General features: G+C 50.6%; 1 protein-coding gene across 1 annotated transcript; it reads right to left on the reverse strand.

Annotated features, from left to right (window-relative positions):
• Positions 1-882: 882 nt before the first annotated feature.
• SH2D7 (SH2 domain containing 7) lies at positions 883-12,236 on the reverse strand. The gene is made up of 6 exons (XM_017519349.2): positions 12,061-12,236; positions 10,612-10,701; positions 6,425-6,590; positions 5,923-6,135; positions 2,911-3,597; positions 883-1,058 (listed from the first exon to the last, which is right to left on the reverse strand). Exons 1-6 carry the CDS (start codon positions 12,234-12,236, stop codon positions 1,008-1,010), a joined length of 1,383 nt encoding a protein of 460 aa, XP_017374838.1. The 3' UTR covers positions 883-1,007.
• Between the last annotated feature and the right edge of the window lie 5,974 nt (positions 12,237-18,210).

Here is an 18,210-nt window from a genome sequence, read left to right on the forward strand (position 1 = left end):
TTTGGAGGGCTGGGCCACCAGGTTGGTGCTCAGTCTCATGGGTGGGGCTCAGGAGCCACCTGTCAAGGTCAGGACTAGCTGGAGCCACAGGGCAGGGGAGGGTGACCTGGTTATACAGAGATGGCCACCACGTGCCCACTGCCTGGCACCAGATACAGCCCACAAGTGCATCCCAGGCAGCCAGCTGGGCTTGCCCTGCTGGACCACTGGCTTCTGCTCAGGCCCTGGCTGGCTGTGCAGCTCTAGGCAGGTCGCTGCTCCTCTGCAGGCCTTGTTTCCTCATCGATAGCACAAAGGGGTTAGACTGGATGCCATGCCCTTAGGATCTGCCCAGCTTGTACAGCAAGGGTGGGATGGGGGCGGAAGACAGAAAGGAACCAAGGGGCAGGTCCCCAGGAGCCCAGCCGCTTCCAGAGTCAGAGCCATTGCCTCTGAGGCCGGGCCTTCCCTGCTATTTCCTGGCTTCTTGCTCCAATCACCACGAGGCAGAAGCAGAGGATGTGGCTTCTGGCCCTCCCCTCCTTTTCGCTGATAGGGCCACAAGAAGGGGAACTGGTTTTGTTCCCAATAGCAATTACAGGATGTCACTTGGCTAGTTAGAAAGGTGTCCGTTCCAGTACACGGCCTGCCACACATTTGGTAAGTGCTCAGTAGTGGGAGGCAGGTTCAGCCAGTCCGCCTGGGCCTCAGCATGCTCCTCTGGGAAATGGGGGTGCTGACCCCCGCCTTTGGCCAGGCTCACTCCTCTCCAGCCTTGATTCCCTCCTCTGCATGGATGGGAGGCAGAAGGAAAGGAGGACATAGGCGGGAGGTGCAGGCAGCTGGAAGGTCCTCTTCCACCTGCTCTCGGGCAGGCACCTTGGCTGTCTTTGAGCCTAGTTCTGTAGCAGGCTGAATGAGCCTGAAGTTTCAGAGGGTGCCTTCAAGTGAGCTGAGGGCTTAGCGATAACCCCTGGCATGGCCTGGGTACAAGGAAACCCACTGGTGGGCTGCCAGATGCCAGGCCCTCAGAATTTGTGCCTCCTGTCGGTGAAGAAGAGCCTCCGAAGCTTGTCAGGCTGCAAGGAAGGAGAAGATACTGGGGCCTGGGGTTGCTGGACAGGGAGGGAAAGACCCAGACTCCGAGGACCCCTCATTGACCTTGGGTTGGGACTCCAAGCCGAGGAAAACTCATCCAGGCCCCGAGGCCAGGTTGGAATTCTGATGGTTGATGCCACAGGCCTCTCAGTGCCTGAAATCCCACCTTTAGTTCTCCAATTCTGGAGGCAGGGTTCACCCTCTTCTGGCTAAGGAGAGGAGGGGAAAGGGGAATGTGGAAAGGGTGGCGAGCCTCCCTGGTCTCCCTCGACCTGCAGCTGGCAGCCTCAGGATGCACTGGTGTTCGAGGTAGAGTGGGATGAGGCTGCACCCAGGGCCTCAGGGATGGGAGAGGACATGGGACAGCTGCAGGGCGAAAGCAGACATGGGATGTGGCCTCTAAGGTTTTCAGGACTGTCCACTGCCGGGTCTGTGCTCCTGGGAGAGTCAGGATCTTGAAGGCTGCTTTCCATAGGGTGTGTGGGTACAGCACTGCCCTGAGGGAGGAGCTGTCAGCAATTCCTGGGAAGATCTTTCCACTAGGAGTCTGAGCAGGAAGATCTGCGTGTGCCTGAGATCAGAGGCCTTGCCCATGGGGAGGGGACTCCCAGGTTTCATTGTCTCCAGGCACAGGCAGAGTATGGTTGGGATCGAGGGCTCCAGAGAGTTCATCTGTCTCCCTGGGAACCCTGGACCAGCCCCACTCCTGGCCACTACCCTCCACATTCCTGGTCCCCTCTCCTCCTTTCTTATCAGACCCCTGCAGAAACTGAGAGAGAGGGGAAAGGACTCCTGGTCTGCTGCAGAGGAAGTCCTTAGAAGGGTCTGGAAACCCCCATCTTACACCCAAATCTAGCAGCTGCCTCTCCCACCACCACCACCACCACAGAGAGCCTCAGAATAATAGCTCTGTTCAACAAGAGCCATCTCTGGGCTGTGTCTTGAGCAGGAGAGGATGTCTAGCATTAGCCTCCAGGCACCTGCCTCTGGGTACAAGCAGAGGATCAGCCCATTTTACAGATGATGAAATGGAGGTCCTGCGTAGGGTTGCTAAGTAATAATACAGATGCCCAGCTAAATTTAAATTTCAGATAAACAAAGGAATAATTGCGGTATTTGAGACATACTTTAAAATGTTTTGTAATGTTTTGTTTTGATTTGTTTTTTGAAACAGGGTCTCACTTTGTCTCCCAGGCTGGAGGGCAGTGGCACAATCTTGACTGATTGCAGCCTTGACCTCCCAGGTTCAACGATCCTCCTGCCTTTACCCTGCAAGTAGCTGAGACTACAGGCCACCACGCCTGGTAATGTTTTGTATTTTTTCATAGAGATGGGGTTTCGCCATGTTGCCCAGGCTGGTCTCAAACTCCTGAGCTCAAGCCATCCACCTGCCTCCGCCTCCCAAAAGGCTATGATTACAGACATAAGCCACCATGCCCGGCCTAAAAACTATTTGTTGTTTTTCCATAATTCCGGTGTAACTGGTTGTTGTGGACTTTGTCTTGCCCAAAGCTACAAGGCTAGGGAGTAGGGACTAAGGGGCCCTTCTCCTGCTCCCAGAGGCTCTGAGAGCCCTGCAGAGGCTGAGAGGGAGGGGCCAGGAACCCTGATCTGCTGTAGAGAATGCCCTTAGAAGGGCCTGGAAGCCCCTGTCTTACATCCAAATCTAGCAGCTGCCTCTCCCACCACCACCACCACTTCTAGGCAGATGATAGGTCTGGAAAATTCGGGCATTTCTAGGCAGCGGCGGTGACCTGCCCTGCCCATGCCTGGGGGCTGCAGGTCGGTGCTCTCTAAGGGCCGGGAGCCGCCCCACCCCAACATGGAGCTCACCTTGTGTGTCCGTCCGGTCTCCTTGCTCTTGGTTGCTGGGATCTGCTCATAGGTGTTCCCAGGCTCTGGAAGCCCTGGGGTCCCTGAGATCCTCTTGTGGCCAGAGTCCATGGGCACTGACAGTTTGCTATATGTGGGACTGGTCCCAGGATGTGGGGCCCTGGCTGGGCCACTCCGGCAAGCTGGGATCTGCTCATAGGTACTGCCTTCTTGGCCTGGTGCCTTCCTGGCCTCCTGCAGGAGGCCTTCTGTCCCGATGAACTCATAGAAATCTTCAGAGCTGCCCTGGGAGCAGAGCTGAGCCTCTGGGCTCAGCTTTGGAAACTCCTGCCTCCAGGTAGCCCCCAGGGACTCCATGGCATCAGAACTGGAGGACAGGAGGAACCCCCAGGAAGTGGGAGACTCTGTGGGCCCCTGGCCTGGGTTCGCCCCAGAGAGGATGGGCACCAGGCCATCAGGCCTGTTCTGTTCTACATCTGAGAGTCTCTTCTGGGCCTCAGTGCCTGGGGAACAGGACTGGCTGCCGGCTGGAACCGGGCCATGCCTGCTGGACCCCTCTGTGCCCAAGCCTAGCCTTGCCTGGTTTATCTTCCTCAGGTCTGCATAGATGATGTCACTGGGGCCTCCGAAAGACTCTTCCAGGAGGGAGGAACTCCTCTCAGGGAGTGGGGGCAATCTGATGGGATCCTGGAGAGACAGGGGCAGAGAAAGTCTTAAGGGGCAGCCCGTCACTAAGATGCCCTCCAGTAAAACCTCTCTCAGATAAGCCAAGGCCCCCTGTCTTGGCCCTAGTCTACCCGCCTGTACATGCAAGGGTTGGATCTATCACACCCAGGGTCCCTTCCAGCTCTCATGCTCTAGGACTTGTTCTTTTTGTTGTTGTTTTTTGAGACGGAGTCTCGCTCTGTCACCCAGACTGGAGTGCAGTGGTGCAATCTTGGCTCACTGCAACCTCCGCCTCCTGAGTTCAAGTGATTCTCTGCCTCAGCCTCCCAAGTAGCTGGGATTACAGGCTCTGCCATCATGCCCGGCTAAGTTTTGCATTTTTGTAGAGACGGAGTTTCCCCATGTTGGCCAGGCTGGTCTCAAACTCCTGACCTCAGATGATCCGCCTGTCTCGGCCTCCCAAAGTGCTAGGATTATAGACCTGAGCCACCGCACCTGGCCTAGGACTCGCTCTTTACCTTGGCATTCAAGGCCTTGGGTCACCAGCTCTACCTCCCACACAACTTCCCCCTTCCCTGCTCCTCCCGCCTCCACTGTAGTTCACCGGTCCCTCAGAGCCCCCAGACCCACTCACTGCTGCATCTCCCTCCAGAATGCTCCATCTCTAGGTCCATCACTCATTTAACAAATATTTAGTGAGCACCAACTATGTGCCAGACACTGTCCTCGGTGCCAAAGACTTTGGTGAACAAGACTAACTCTTGGGAGCTTATATTCTAATCTGGGAAACAGGCAGCCTACTGCTGTACTGTGTAGCACAATATGGTTTGATGTGCTACATGATGGGCACCTATATCACAAGGCAATGGAGTCTGGGGCCGTGGTCAGTGCTACAAAGGACGAAGCAGGGTCATGGGCTAGAGAGAATGGCCGGTGGGAAAGGCGGTATTTTCTGTCATGTAGGAGGGCGTCTCTGAGGAGGTGACATTTAAGAAGAGAATGTAATGCAGTTAGAGTGTGAGCCATGCAGATATCCTGCAGGAAGAGCATTTCAGGCAGATGGTACGTAGAGGCCCTGAGGTGGGAGCAAGTCAGTATGTTCAAGGACGATCTAGATGGCCAAAGAAGCCATAGAAAAGGCCTCACTGAAGCCTCCAGTGAGGAAGCAGGGGACAGTAGGGCATCTGGCGAGGCTCTTGTGTGGCCTGGTGAAACATTTAGCTTTTATTCTAAATATGAGGAGAAGCCATTGGCATGCTGTGATCTGATACAAAGAAAAATCCTTTGGCCAGGCACGGTGGCTCATGCCTGTAATCCCAGCATTTGGGATGCCAAGGCAGGCAGATCACCTGAGGTCAGGAGTTGGAGACCAGCCTGGCCAACATAGCAAAACCCCATCTCTACTAAAAATACCAAAAAATAAATGAATGAATGAATGAATGAATGAATAAACAAACAAAAAACAACAAAAAAGTTGGGCATGGTGGTGTGCACCTGTAATCCCAGCTACTAGGGAGGCTGAGGCAGAAGAATGGCTTGAACCCGGGAGGCGATGGAGATTGCATTGAGCTGAGACGGTGCCACTGCACTTCAGCCTGGGCAACAGAGCGAGACTCTGTCTCAAAAAATAAAAATAAAAAAGTCCAGGCACAGTGGCTAATGCCTGTAATTCTAGCACTTTGGCCAAGGCAAGTGGATCACTTGAGTTCAGGAATTCAGGACCAGCCTGGCCTACGTTGAAACCCCGTCTCTACTAAAAATACAAAAATTAGCCAGGTGTGGTGGCAGGCAACTGTAATCCCAGCTGCTCGGGAGGCTGAGGCAGGAGAATCGCTCGAACCTGGGAGGAGGCAGAGATTGCAGTGAGCCAAGGTAGCGCCACTGCACTCCAGCCTGGGCATCACAGCGAGACTCGGTCTCAAAAAAAAAAAAAAAATCTCTTTCTGAGTCTCTCTCATGGAGTGCCATGGAGAAGAATAAAGTACTGACTCGCAGGCACCCCATGCTACAGCTTCCTAAGGAGTGTTCAGGCATTTCATATCCGTTTTCTCATTCAAGCTTCACAAGAACCACAGGTGTGGTAAACTGAGGCTCAGAGAAATTATGTGACTTGCCTAAAGCTAGAAAATGGCCAAGCCGAGGCTTGAACCAAATCTAGCTGGCCAGAGGCAGGCCATGGCGTGGGTGAACTGGGTGATTCCAAGCTGGGTCTGCACCTCTCTGGGCCTGGCTCATCCCCCACAGCCGAGGGAGTGGTTGGCCTGGCCTCAGGGTCTGACTGGGAGCTCGACACTCACATCCCTGGTCTGGTCACCCTGACTCTGCGTGGCCCAGAATGCTGCTTACCTGCGTGCTTTCCTCCTGGGAGAGGTTCTGGGGACTTACATCCAGGCTGTTTGGTGCATGGAGGAAGGAGACCTGGGGCTTTGGAGAAGAGCGGGGGCTGGCAGCCTTGTCTAGGACCACTGTGGGGGGTGCCATGGCAGGCGGGTTTTCCGGGTCCACGATGGTCTGGTGGAAGCCCCGGGTGATGGCATCATACAGATTATCGTCCTCTGGCTGGGGGGGATGGAGATACAGCAGGCAGGTGGTCACACACGTCCAGTCAGTCTCCAGCTGCCTACCTGAGACTGCTGGTAAGGAACTGAAACGTTCCCACCAGGTCCCTGACCTCAGGTAAGACATCGTCACAGTCTCCCTTTGTCCAGTAGGGATCGTGACCCCACACGGAGTGCCCCTGGATGACAGTAAATAGGGAGGGCTTGAAAAGGGGTAGCCTGAGTGATGGACACCCCAGGCCTGGGCTCCCTGCCCCGCCACCCTCACCCTGGGGAAGAGGGGCACCTACCCGGGGGCAGGCAGCAGTCAGCGTCTCTCCGAAGGGCTCAAGCTGTGCCTCCTGGTAATGGCGCACAAGCTGGGCCAGGGTGCTATAGCTCTGGGTGTCTCCTGAGATGACGTAACGCCGGTTTCGAAGCTGGCTGATGACAAAATGCCTGCAGCGATCGCTGCCCCTGCAACACAATTGCCTGTGGTCTGGGGCTGCTGACCACAGGCAGCCCAGCCTCGGCCCAGGGTCTGAGCTCTGTGGCTAGGTGCGGGAGAGGGGTCCCAGCTCTGGATCCAGAACAGACCCGCTTGACCCGGGGCCACTGTGCCACACTTGGAGCCATGGTGTGTGTTCGTCAGGAAACTAGGGAGAGGTTTTCAAACCATGGGGCCCTGGGATCCTGGGAAGCACCTAAGCCTGTTCTGGTGGAGTCAGGGAGGGCAGGGCTGAGACTGGGGTGAGGCAAGTGAGACACTCATCTTGGGTGTGGAATTTAAAGGGGTGCCAAAAAAAGCAATCACGAAAACTGATAACGCAATATTTTAGAAAATCAAAATGCAGGGAAAAAAATCCACAATGAACAAAACACCAAAGTTTTAAACAAAGACAAGAACTAACCCTGAACCTGTACAACAACCTCACTCTACTCCCCACCCGGCTGCAACGATGGAGTTCCCACCGCCTCTGCAGCCGGTAAAGTCCCACCCTAAAATCCCACCCTCTTCACCTTCCTTTTTCCTAGAAGAATAACTTCTAAACGATGATGTGCATACATCACAAATGTGCAGCTTGATGAATTTCCGTGTAGGAACACTCCCTTGTAACTGCCACTCAGATCAAGATACAAAACCTTTCCGGCCCCCAAGACCTTCTTGTGTTCACATCCTGTCAATGTCCCCAGAAGGTAGCCACTGTTCTGACGCCTATCAGCATAGGTTAGTCTTGCCCGTCGGAGAACTTCTGTAATACTTCTCTTCTGTGTCTACACTCAACGTTATATATTGGAGATTGATTCATGTCCACGTAGGATTAGTTTCTTTTTTTTTTTTTTTCTTGTTTATATGTCATATTCCAGTTAATGAAAAATCCACCATGAACCTATTCTGTTGATAGACATTTAGGATGTTTCCAGATTTGGGCTGTTATAAAGCTGCTGTGAGCATTCTTGTACATATCTTTTGGTGAATATGTACTCATTTCGGATGAGAATATACCAAGGAGTAGAGTTGATGGGTCAAGGGTACACCTGTTTGACTTTAGTAAATCATGCCAAATTCCTTTCTAAAATTATTGCAATGGGCTGGGTGCGGTGGCTCATGCCTGTAATCCTTGCATGATCACTTGAGGTCAGGAGTTCAAGACCAGCCTAACGAACATGGTGAAACTCCAGTCTCTATTAAAAATTTAAAAAAATAAAAAAATAGGGCCGGGCGCAGTGGCTCACACCTATAATCCCAGCACTTTGGGAGGCCGAGGCGGGTGGATCACGAGGTCAAGAGATCGAGACCGTCCTGGTCAACATGGTGAAACCCCGTCTCTACCAAAAATACAAAAATTAGCTGGGCATGGTGGCGCGTGCCTGTAATCCCAGTTACTCAGGAGGCTGAGGCAGGAGAATGGCTTGAGCCCAGGAGGCGGAGGTTGCGGTGAGCCGAGATCGCACCATTGCACTCCAGCCTGGGTAACAAGCAAAACCCAATAAAAAAAAAAAAAAAAAATAAAATAAAATAATAAATAGCCAGGTGTGGTGGTGGTTGCCTGTAATCTCACGGGAGGCTGGGGTAAGAGGATCGCTTGAACCCAGGAAGCGGAGGTTGCAGTGAGCTGAGATCATGCCATTGCACTCCAGCTGGGTAGCAAGAGTGAAACTCTGTCTCATAAATAAAATAAAATAAAATAATTGCAATGTATAAGAGTTCCAGTTGTTCCACATATTCTGTCTTTCCACTATTGCCATCCATTGTTGCTTTAATTTGCATTTCCGATAGCTAATGATGCTGAACACCGTTTCATATGCTTATGGGCCTTCTAGGTTTGGGTTTTTCTTTTTGGTAAAGTGCCTGCTCAGGTCTTTTGCTTTTATTTATTGAATTACTGTTTTTGTCGTACTTATTTGTAGGAGTTCTTTATATATTCTGGATTTGAGTCCTTTGTTAGATACATGTATTCTAATAGATAACGTCTCCACCCTGACCTTTTTCTTCTCTTAATAATGTCTTTTAATTATAAAATTTCTTAATTTTGGCCGGGCGCAGTGGCTCACGCCTGTAATCCCAGCACTCTGGGAGGCTGAGGCGGGTAGATCACCCGAGGTCAGGAGATCGAGACCAGCTTGACCAATATGGTGAAACCCCATCTCTACCAAAAGTACAAAAATGAGCCAGGCGTGTTGACATGCGCCTGTAGTACCAGCAGTGAGCCAAGATCCCGCCACTGCACTCTAGCCTAGGTGAGAGAGCAAGACTCCATCTAAAAAAAAAATAGAGAAAGAAAAATAAAGAAATAAATATTCTTAGTTTTAGGAAATCAAATTAATCACTCTTTTAAGATGAGTGCCTTTTTGTGTCCTGTTTAAAAAATCTTGGTCTCTCATTTTCAAAGACATTTTCATTTACCTATGACAATGTTTTCCTGTTTTCTTCTAGAAATAGTATTGTTTTGCTTTTCTCTCTTGGATCTGTGATCCATCTAGAATTAATTAACTTTCATGTATGGTATGAGTAGCAGTCATTGTTTTCCATTTAGTTATCCAATTGCTCCTGCACCAATTATTGAAAAAACAAGCCTTTCCCCCACGGAATTGCAGTGACGCCTCTGTTGTAAATCTGGTAACCAAACATTTGGGACTATTTTGGGACTCTATTCTGTTTCATTTTTCTATTTGTATGCCTTTGAACAGAGTTAGTATTCTGCCTAAGATCTCATCTGGGAAGAAACAAAACAAAAGAAAAAAATCCCTAAAGCTTAAAGGACTTTTGAAAACTACCGAGTTAGTATATTTCAAAATGCGTAGCACAGTGTCAGAATAAAAACATTTTAACAATGAATGGCTAACATTTATTTAAAGTCCTTACTATGTTTTTTTTTGTTTGTTTGTTTGTTTTTCTTTTTGAGACGGAGTTTCGCTCTTGTTACCCAGGCTGGAGTGCAATGGCGCGATCTCGGCTCACCGCAACCTCCGCCTCCTGGGTTCAGGCAATTCTCCTGCCTCAGCCTCCTGAGTAGCTGGGATTACAGGCACATGCCACCATGCCCAGCTGAATTTTTGTGTTTTTTAGTAGAGACGGGGTTTCACCATGTTGACCAGGACGGTCTTGATCTCTTGACCTCGTGATCCACCCGCCTTGGCCTCCCAAAGTGCTGGGATTACAGGCTTGAGCCACCGCGCCCGGCCCCTGAAGCCTTTTAAGTTGACCCTAGAGTCCTGGCCCCCTCCCTACTTAGGGAAGCCTTCTTCTCTCCTCTGTCTCCCTCCTCCCGACCGCCCTACTCTTGGGACAAGATCGGACCTCACCATCTCTGCCTTTGTCCTGGCTGCCTTGCCTCCTTTTCTCTGTTCCCATTGTCCTTCCCTAGCCCACACCCCATTATCTCACATCCAGGCAATCGCAGGGGTACCCAGTGCCCCCCACACCTCCAGCTCTGACTTCCAGTCCTCTCTCCACAGGCTGCGTAAAGGACCTATGCAAATACGTTGAACCAGATCATCCTTCATGGTCTACAGACAGCCAGGGATCTAAGGCCATTCTAAGCTTCTCCCACCCTTCCCTCCAAGCATTTCTCTAAAGGAACCAAGCGTTCTGCTGCACCCAGCAACCTGCAGCTCCCCCGGCACCCTCGTCTTTCATCCTCTGTACTTCTGCACATGCCGTTCCATCTACCAGAGACCCCCTCCTCAAACCCAACCACGCCCTCCTTTCTCCCTTGCAACCTGCATTCTTCCTTCTATCCTGGGCTCAAAGTTCACCTCTGTGAAGCCTCCCCTGACCCCCACTCACCTCATTTGAAGGCCATGGCTTCATCCCTAGCACATGGCCAGTGCTGCTCAGGAAATGTCTGCTGAGCACGTGATGGATGAATGAGAGAGTCAAGAGTCAGGACCCAGGGAAAGCCAGGCAATCTGGGCGGGTGGGGCCTCTGCACTAATCTGCAAGGCTACGTTATGGTAGGCTGAGCTCGCTTGCCCCGAGGGCTTCCCCTCTTACCTGTAGGACAAGATGTAGCCGGTGGCCCGGTCACTGAGGCGGATAAGGAAGGTCCCAACAGCTTTGTCCCTGAGTAGTTGCTCCGTCTGCCTGGGCAGAGGACATGCCATCAGCTGGGGTCTGTGTCCTAATGGCAGCAGGAGCAGCCTAACTTAGGCCTCTCTTGGAATCCCTGCTGGCCCTGTCTTTGGGTCCCAAACCTCCAACCCTTTATAGAGGAACCACTCAGAACTTTGGAGGGGTCTGTGGCCCGTCAGGGCTCCGTATGTGGTCTATCTGGGCCCAATTCATTATGTTCAAGACTGTCCTGGGCTGGGTCAGAGTCTGAAGCTATATGCAGCCCCCGATCCCCACGGCAGCCTCACTAGCAGGCACCCTGGTGGCTGACCCTGGCCACTCACTCTCCACCTGGATGGCTGTGTAACAAGAATAAATCCACACAGCTGGAGATGTTGAGGTTTAGCGGGGAGTCCCTCCCTCAGAACCACTGCGTATAGTTGTGCAGATGTGCACTCCACATGAGCTGCTGCAGGGATGTGGATGCCGCTGCTGATGTTGCTGTGTCTGAAGCAGCTAAAATGGACTCATTCCCTTTCCTGCCCTTTTCAATCCCAGGCAGCTACAGAGATTTTCCACACGGTGCCAAATATTTTGGAGGCAAGGTGAAAAATTCCAGCCGTCTTCTGGTTTGGCAGTACATACACCAGATACGTATTCCCTCACCCAATTACTCACCAAATACTGAGTGCCTGCCCTATGCAGCTACAGAATTTGCAGGGCCGGGTGCTAAATGAAAACACGGGGCCCCTGGTTCAAAATGTTTTAGAATTTCAAGACAGCGACAGAAGAGCATTAAACCAAATGTGGAGCCCTGGTGACCCTGTGCTGGTGTGCGAGTCAGTGCCCGTAAAGCTGGCCCTGGGTCTGTGCAGGGGCTGTGCCAGTATCTAAGGACTAGCTGGATTTGTCATTCCTTCATCAGATGTTTTGGCTGCTTGAAGATCCCGCCCAGATAGAAAGCCAAACCCATATTTTGGCCTTTATACCTAGGGCAACCGTGCATCCAGCTTTGCCCGGGGTGGCCCCGTTTACAGCGGTTCTCCTAGCTTAGTTGCTAATAGTGTTCTAGTTTGGATGATAAATGATACGGTCCCCTAGTTACTCATCAAGTCAGGGCCTGGCCCTCTTTCTGTCCTCTGGCAGCCTGGCAGCCCCAGCCATACTCCACTTGTGCTGAAGTAGAGGCTGTTGCTCTCCCCCACTGTGCCCACAGAAGCCACCACCAGAGGACGTGGTGCCTCTCAGTCTGCTCCCCTGCCCACCACCTTCCAGGGCCCCTGCCTAGCCCAGGGAAAGGGCAGGAACCAGTCTGATCCAGAGTTCCCAGACCATTTTCTCAGCCCCGAGGCGCTGTAGGCTACGGGGACCTGTGGGTGGAAGCAGCCTTACTTGCGGGTGATGAATCCGTGAAACCAAGGAGGCAGGGCACCGTTCTGCAGAATGAAGGGGGCCTGTGTCTCCATGAACCACTTCAGGGCAAGGTCCTGGAGCTCAGCCAGGGCCTGGCTGCCCCCTGCCCCGTTGGGATGTCTCCCCAGGCTGAGCTGCTTTAGACTGTCCTCCATGCTGGCGAGCCCTGGAGTGGAAGCAGAACTCAGGCAGCACACATGCCTCTATATCTGCATGTGCTCTGGCTCATTTGCCTGAGCGCATGCCCTACCCAAGGGCCCGTACCACACAGCGGCCCTATTGTCACCTCTAGGCTGGTGGCTGCTTCTCCCCTTTGATGCTTTGGGGTGGGGCATGGCTGCAGACATGAGGAAACAGTCAACATAGCAGCCTGAGAGGGGTAGGGTAGGCCCTCCGTGGCTTCCCGGCTAGCAGAGGAGCTACCTCACTGGGTTTGGCCTTGTTCCCCTCAACCTCTGGTCTTCGTCACAACTAAAGATCGGACCCTGGCAAAAGTCCACAGCACTGCCCCTGTGTGCAAAGCAGTGGATTTAGGTATCCTTCCTCAGTGGAGGCTATTTTTATTTTGGTGGAGAATTTCTGTGGGAAGTCCTCCTTCCACTCGTATTGAGTCCGTACTGTGTGCCATGTAAATCTGGGCCCTGGGAATATAGCAGTGAATGAAACAGCACTTTGTCCTCACGGCACATACATTCTAGTGCTGGGAGACAAATAAACATGTATAGAATATGGAGCCAAATGGAATAGGCATTTGGCTTAGAGACAAAGGCAGAAGAACAAGAGAGCCCATGGCCATGTTATGCAGATAGAGAGTCAGGGGTCGGGGTCAGCCTTGCCAGGAGGTGACACTGAAACAGCGAAGGAGGAAGCCAAGCAGGTGCCTGGAGGGGTGGACTGTGTCATCAGCAGGGGGAAAGTACATGCAAAGATGAGGAGGTGGGACTTTGTTGCAGATTTTTGAAGAACAACCAGAAGCTCATATTGTTGCGACAGGGGACTTTGGCGTAGCTTGGTCCCCTGAAAGGGCAGGGATAGGCCTCTGATAGGAAGCTTTGGAGCAGTTAGGGCAATGGGACCATGTGTTCACACAAACATCCCTGATTTCTAATGTGTTTGCGAGTTTCCCAGCAGAAGTCCAGGCTGGGTGGATGGTGAGGCAGCAGATGGTGCAGTCAGCCTCGAGGATCTGGGTAAGACTCCCACTTCCACCATACACTGATGTGGGGGTCTCAAGAAAGTTACTTAAATGTTGTAGATGACTCAATTTCCTCAGCTGTAAAATGGGCATAAGAAAAAGCTATTTTCTTGACTGGCTTTAAAAAAATAAAAAAAAAGAAAAAGCAATTTTCTAGACTCTTAGGGTCATTCTGAAGACTAAGTGAGATGGCATAGTGGCTAATAATGAAGGTGCATTTATTTAAGTTCAAAAATAGGATGCAGGTACTGTGACAATATGACTGAAGTGATTTGTTGTCATTTCCCCTGCTTAAAGCACTTGATACATAGCTATCTCTCACTCCATTCCACAGTAAGACAGAAATGCTCAGTTTCACTTTTCCTTGAGGCCAGACCTGTAATTCCAGCACTTTGGGAGGCTCAGGTGGGAGGTTCACTTGAGGCCAGGAGTTCATGACCAGCCTGGGCAACATAGCAAGACCCTGTCTCTAAAAAGAAAAAGGCAGAACTAATCAATGGCAATAGAAGTTAAGACAGTGCTCTACTAAAAATACAAAAAAAAAAAATTAGCTGGGCGTGGCGGTGCATGCCTGTAGTCCCAGCTACCTGGGAGGCTGAGGCAGGAGAACTGCTTGAACCTGGGAGGCTGAGGTTGCAGTGAGCTGAGATCGTGCCACTGCACTCCAGCCTGGCGCCTGGCAACATAGCGAGACTGTTTTAAAAAAAAAAAAAAAAGAAGAAGAAAAAAAAGACTGGTTATCTTGGGGATTGGGTGGGGAGTGAAAAGCTACTGATGCTTACAGGGTTCTAATTCTGGATCTGGTTGGTGGGTTGAGTGAGTGTGGACTGGGTGAGTTGAGTGAGTGCTCACTGTGTGAAGAGTCACTGGCTCCACACACACGTTTATGCATTTTTCGATGTCCATGTTCTACTTCAATAAAAACGTTTAAAGGCCGGGTGCAGTGGCTCACGCCTGTAATCTCAGCATTTTGGAATGCCGAGGCAGGGGGATCACAAGATCAAGAGATCGAGACCATCCTGGCCATGGTGGAACCCCGTCTCTACTAAAAATACAAAAATTAGCCGGGTGTGGTGGCACGCGCCTGTGGTCCCAGCTACTCGGGAGGCTGCTGAGGTGAAAGAATCGCTTGAACCCAGGAGGCGGAGGGTGCAGTGAGCCGAGATTGTGCCACTGCACTCCAGCCTGGAGACAGAGCAAGACTCTGTCTTAAAAAAAAAAAAACCTTTTAAGAAACAAGGATGTTATAGCCAGATTTCCTTGGTTCAAATTCCAGCTTACTGGCTACATGACCTTAACCAGATGTTTTAGCCTGTCCTGCTGTTAGGAAGGTTCGTCAAGTTAAATCCTTAGAACAGTGTGTGGAGTAACATAGTGACTAGGATTAGCTATTCATCTGATGATGAAGATAGTGGTGATGGTGGTGGTGATGACGGTGGTGACGCAAGATTCCGAAATACCGAAGGGCCGTTCCTGTTGGTGACTATTATTATTATTACAATGTCATCGTGGGTTAACCGAAATCAAGATAAAAATGCTGGTGACGGTGTGTGTGGTGCTTATAGTTTAGAGATAAGGCAAGTGCATGAGGCAAACCTGTGACCTCCACCTGCGCAGCTCTTTCTCAGCTCTGAGCCATATTCTCCACTCTGGGCAGAGGGTAAACATACTCAGCCCACCTGGGGATGGGGTGAAATACGACAGATGGGGCTTTTCTCACAAGGACAAGCACGTAGGCACATAGTAAGTGTTCTCGGAGGGTCAACTAGTGGGAACATCACTTTTATAAACCATTAATTCCCAGCCTTGACACTGGAAGAGTCAACTGCTGTGAGGGCACACGCTAAGGGATCATCATTTGCATACTTGCTAATTGGTCTTCCCCATCGCAAACATAAGCCAGGAATATCATGGAGCCAGAGCAGAAATCCCAGGCCTGGGCTGACAAGGACTGGAACTTTTTAAAACGAGAAAGGGGGCTGGGCATGATGGCTCACGCCTATAATCCCAGCACTTTGGGAGGCCAAAGCAGGATTACTTGAGCTCAGGAGTTCGAGACCAGCCTGGGCAACATAGCAAGGCCCCATCTCTACTAAAAAATAAATAAATAAGCCGGGTGTGGTGGTGTACACCCATGGTTATAGGTACTTAGGAGGCTGGGGTGGGAGGTTGGCTTGAGCCCGGGAGGTTGAGGCTGCAGTGAGCAATGATTGTGCCACTGCACTCCAACCTGGGCAACAGAACAAGGCCATGCCTAAAAAAAAAACAGGGAAAGACAGGGAGGAGGAGGATTACACCTTGATTTTCCCTAACCTTTCACTAAATTCAGCATTTCCTTCCATGGTGAATGTCGCTGGGAATGAACCTCATTAGCGTTAGCTGCACTAGCTACTTTGTTACCAACAGAAGGCACAGATATTTCATATTATTCCACAGTTGTTGTAGATATCTTGAGGTATCATTTTTGCTGATCGAAACCTCAAAACTGCAGTAATTAGACCCAACTCTGGATCTTGTTATTTAACATGCCAAGAAGGCATATCATATAATATCACAAATATTCTCATAAAGTCTATTTTGATATAGTTTATTTCCATTGCTCTCTGTCTTTATTTTGTGCACTTAAAAAAATCTATTCTGAGAAGTCCATAGGCTTCATCAGATGCCACCAAAGAGGTCCGTGGCACAAAAAGGCTGAGGATGCTGGGGTGTAACCCGGAGGCGGTTTGCTGCCAAAGTGAGGTCCTGGAAGTATTCAAATACAAAGAAATGTGTTTCTATAATTTTCCATGAGGCACTTTCTCCAACTCCCTTTCGGGCTGGGTAGTTTTATGGGCAGAACTGTTCATTTTCCTAAGGAGACAAAGGCTTTGTATACAAAAGGGGGCAGAGCCCAGGATGGCTACAGGCCAGAGGTTAAATTCCAAAGTCAGGCAAATAAGTGGGGGTCTCTGTTTATACTCAGTGGAAATGTGGGGCTGGGGAAGGGCAAGGCCCAGGTGAGCTTCATGAAGAAGGGTCGGGGTAGGAAAGGGTTGTCCTGGACAGTGCTTTTTGTGTCACTGTTCATTTCAATACCTGTGGTTACCTACTGGGTGCTGCGCCCTGAGCACAGAAAGGACACTGGTGTAGTCCTGCTCTCCTTCTCCACCCTGGGGCCCAGAGGTGCAGGGAGAGGGAGGAGGAGGCTTCAGGCTCTGGAGGCAGACTTATCGGGTTAGTATCCCAGCTCCCTTACTTGTTGGCTCTGTGACTTTACTGTGTCTGTGTCTTCATCTATAAAAATAGAAGGGAGAAAAAGTACCTACCTGGTAAGTTGTGGCAATTCTCAGAGCTAATCTACGCAGTGCAGTGGCCGGGAGGCTCAGTGCACATACACTAAACATCAGTGGACATCGTGATTCACCCACAGCTGCAAGTCATCCCCGGGACTGGGAAGTCCCCAGAATTCGAAGTCCCTGCCCCTAGCAAAACTTCCCTGTCCTAAGTTCTCCTCTCTCAAAAGGCTGCTTTTCCTATAGCGCAAATAGATGGTAATGGATTATCCCACAAATGACTCTTTACTGAAGGTGTTAGCATGGCTTGCCCTTTCAGGAAGCAGGTTGAGGTTCCTCCAGAAAGCTGCTCAGAGGTAGCGTCTCTCCAGCCATTTCGACGAACGCCCGTTGAATGTGCCCTAACCCAGCACTGACCCTCCCACTTCTCTTTTTGAGTCTGTGCAGCAGCTGTGTTCATTGCCAAGTGCTGCCGGCAGAGCCTGGTGTTAGAACACCAAAGTGGACGTTTCAGTAAATGCTTGTCATGTGCCTGTGTCAGTCTATGCACACATGTTCATAGCCCTAAGCTGTTTTATTAATAGACCTGAATTGGTTCTATAGTATTGGGGAGTAAAGAATGAATGATCCTATTTCTTAATTTTTCTGTCTCATTTTAAACTGTATCCTGTGCTTACAACAGTGCTTGGCACAGGGAGATGCTCGGTAGGTTTATTTTATTACTTACTTTATTTTATTTTATTTTTGAGATAGAGTCTCACTCTGTTGCCCAGGGTGGAGTGCAGTGGACACAATCTTGACTCTCTGCAGCCTCCAGCTTCCAGGTGAAAGCGATTCTCCTGCCTCAGCTCCCTCGAGTAGGTGGCACTACAGGCATGCACTACCACACCGGACTAATTTTTGTCTTTTTAGTAGAGATGGGGTTTTGCCACATTGACCAGGCTGGTCTCAAACTCCTGATTTCAAGTGATCCACCTGCCTCGGCCTCCCAAAGTGCTGGGATTCCAGGTGTGAACCACCGTGCCTGGCGTTCAGTAAGTATGTTTTAATTCATTATTCAGGTAGATGATACATCAACATAGTTTTTAAAAAGACAAACATAAAAAGATATCAATAAAAATATTCTTCCTCCAGGTATTTAACCCCATCTACCCATCCACCCAGTTACCAACCGAATTTCACTCCCACAGGTGACCACCGTTCGTTGTCAAATGTCCTTCCTAGGTTTCTTTATGTACCTCCAAATAAGTATGTATATCCTTTTTTTTGAGACCGAGTCTTGCTCTGTTGGCCAGGCTGGAGAGCGGTGGTATGTAAAACATGCCTCACTGCACCCTTGACTTCCTGGGCTCAAGCAATCCTCCCATCTCAGCCTTCTGAGTAGCTGGGACTACCGGCTTTTTTTGCTTTTTTTTGTAGAGACAGTGGTCTCACTATGTTGCTATATTGCTCAGGCTGGTCTTGAACTCCCGGACTCAAGCAAACCTCCTGCCTCAGCCTCCCAAGGTGTCGAGATTACAGGCATGAGTTATTGTGCCCAGCCAAGTATGGATATTCTTATTTTCCTCACTTTCTTTCTTTTTTTTTTTTTTTTGAGACAGTCTCACACTGTTGTGCAGGCTGGAGTGCAATGGCGCGATCTCGGCTCACCGCAACCTC

This window comes from Cebus imitator, unplaced genomic scaffold (assembly GCF_001604975.1).
Source record: "Cebus imitator isolate Cc_AM_T3 unplaced genomic scaffold, Cebus_imitator-1.0 Scaffold737, whole genome shotgun sequence".
Taxonomy (NCBI): Eukaryota; Metazoa; Chordata; class Mammalia; order Primates; family Cebidae; genus Cebus; species Cebus imitator.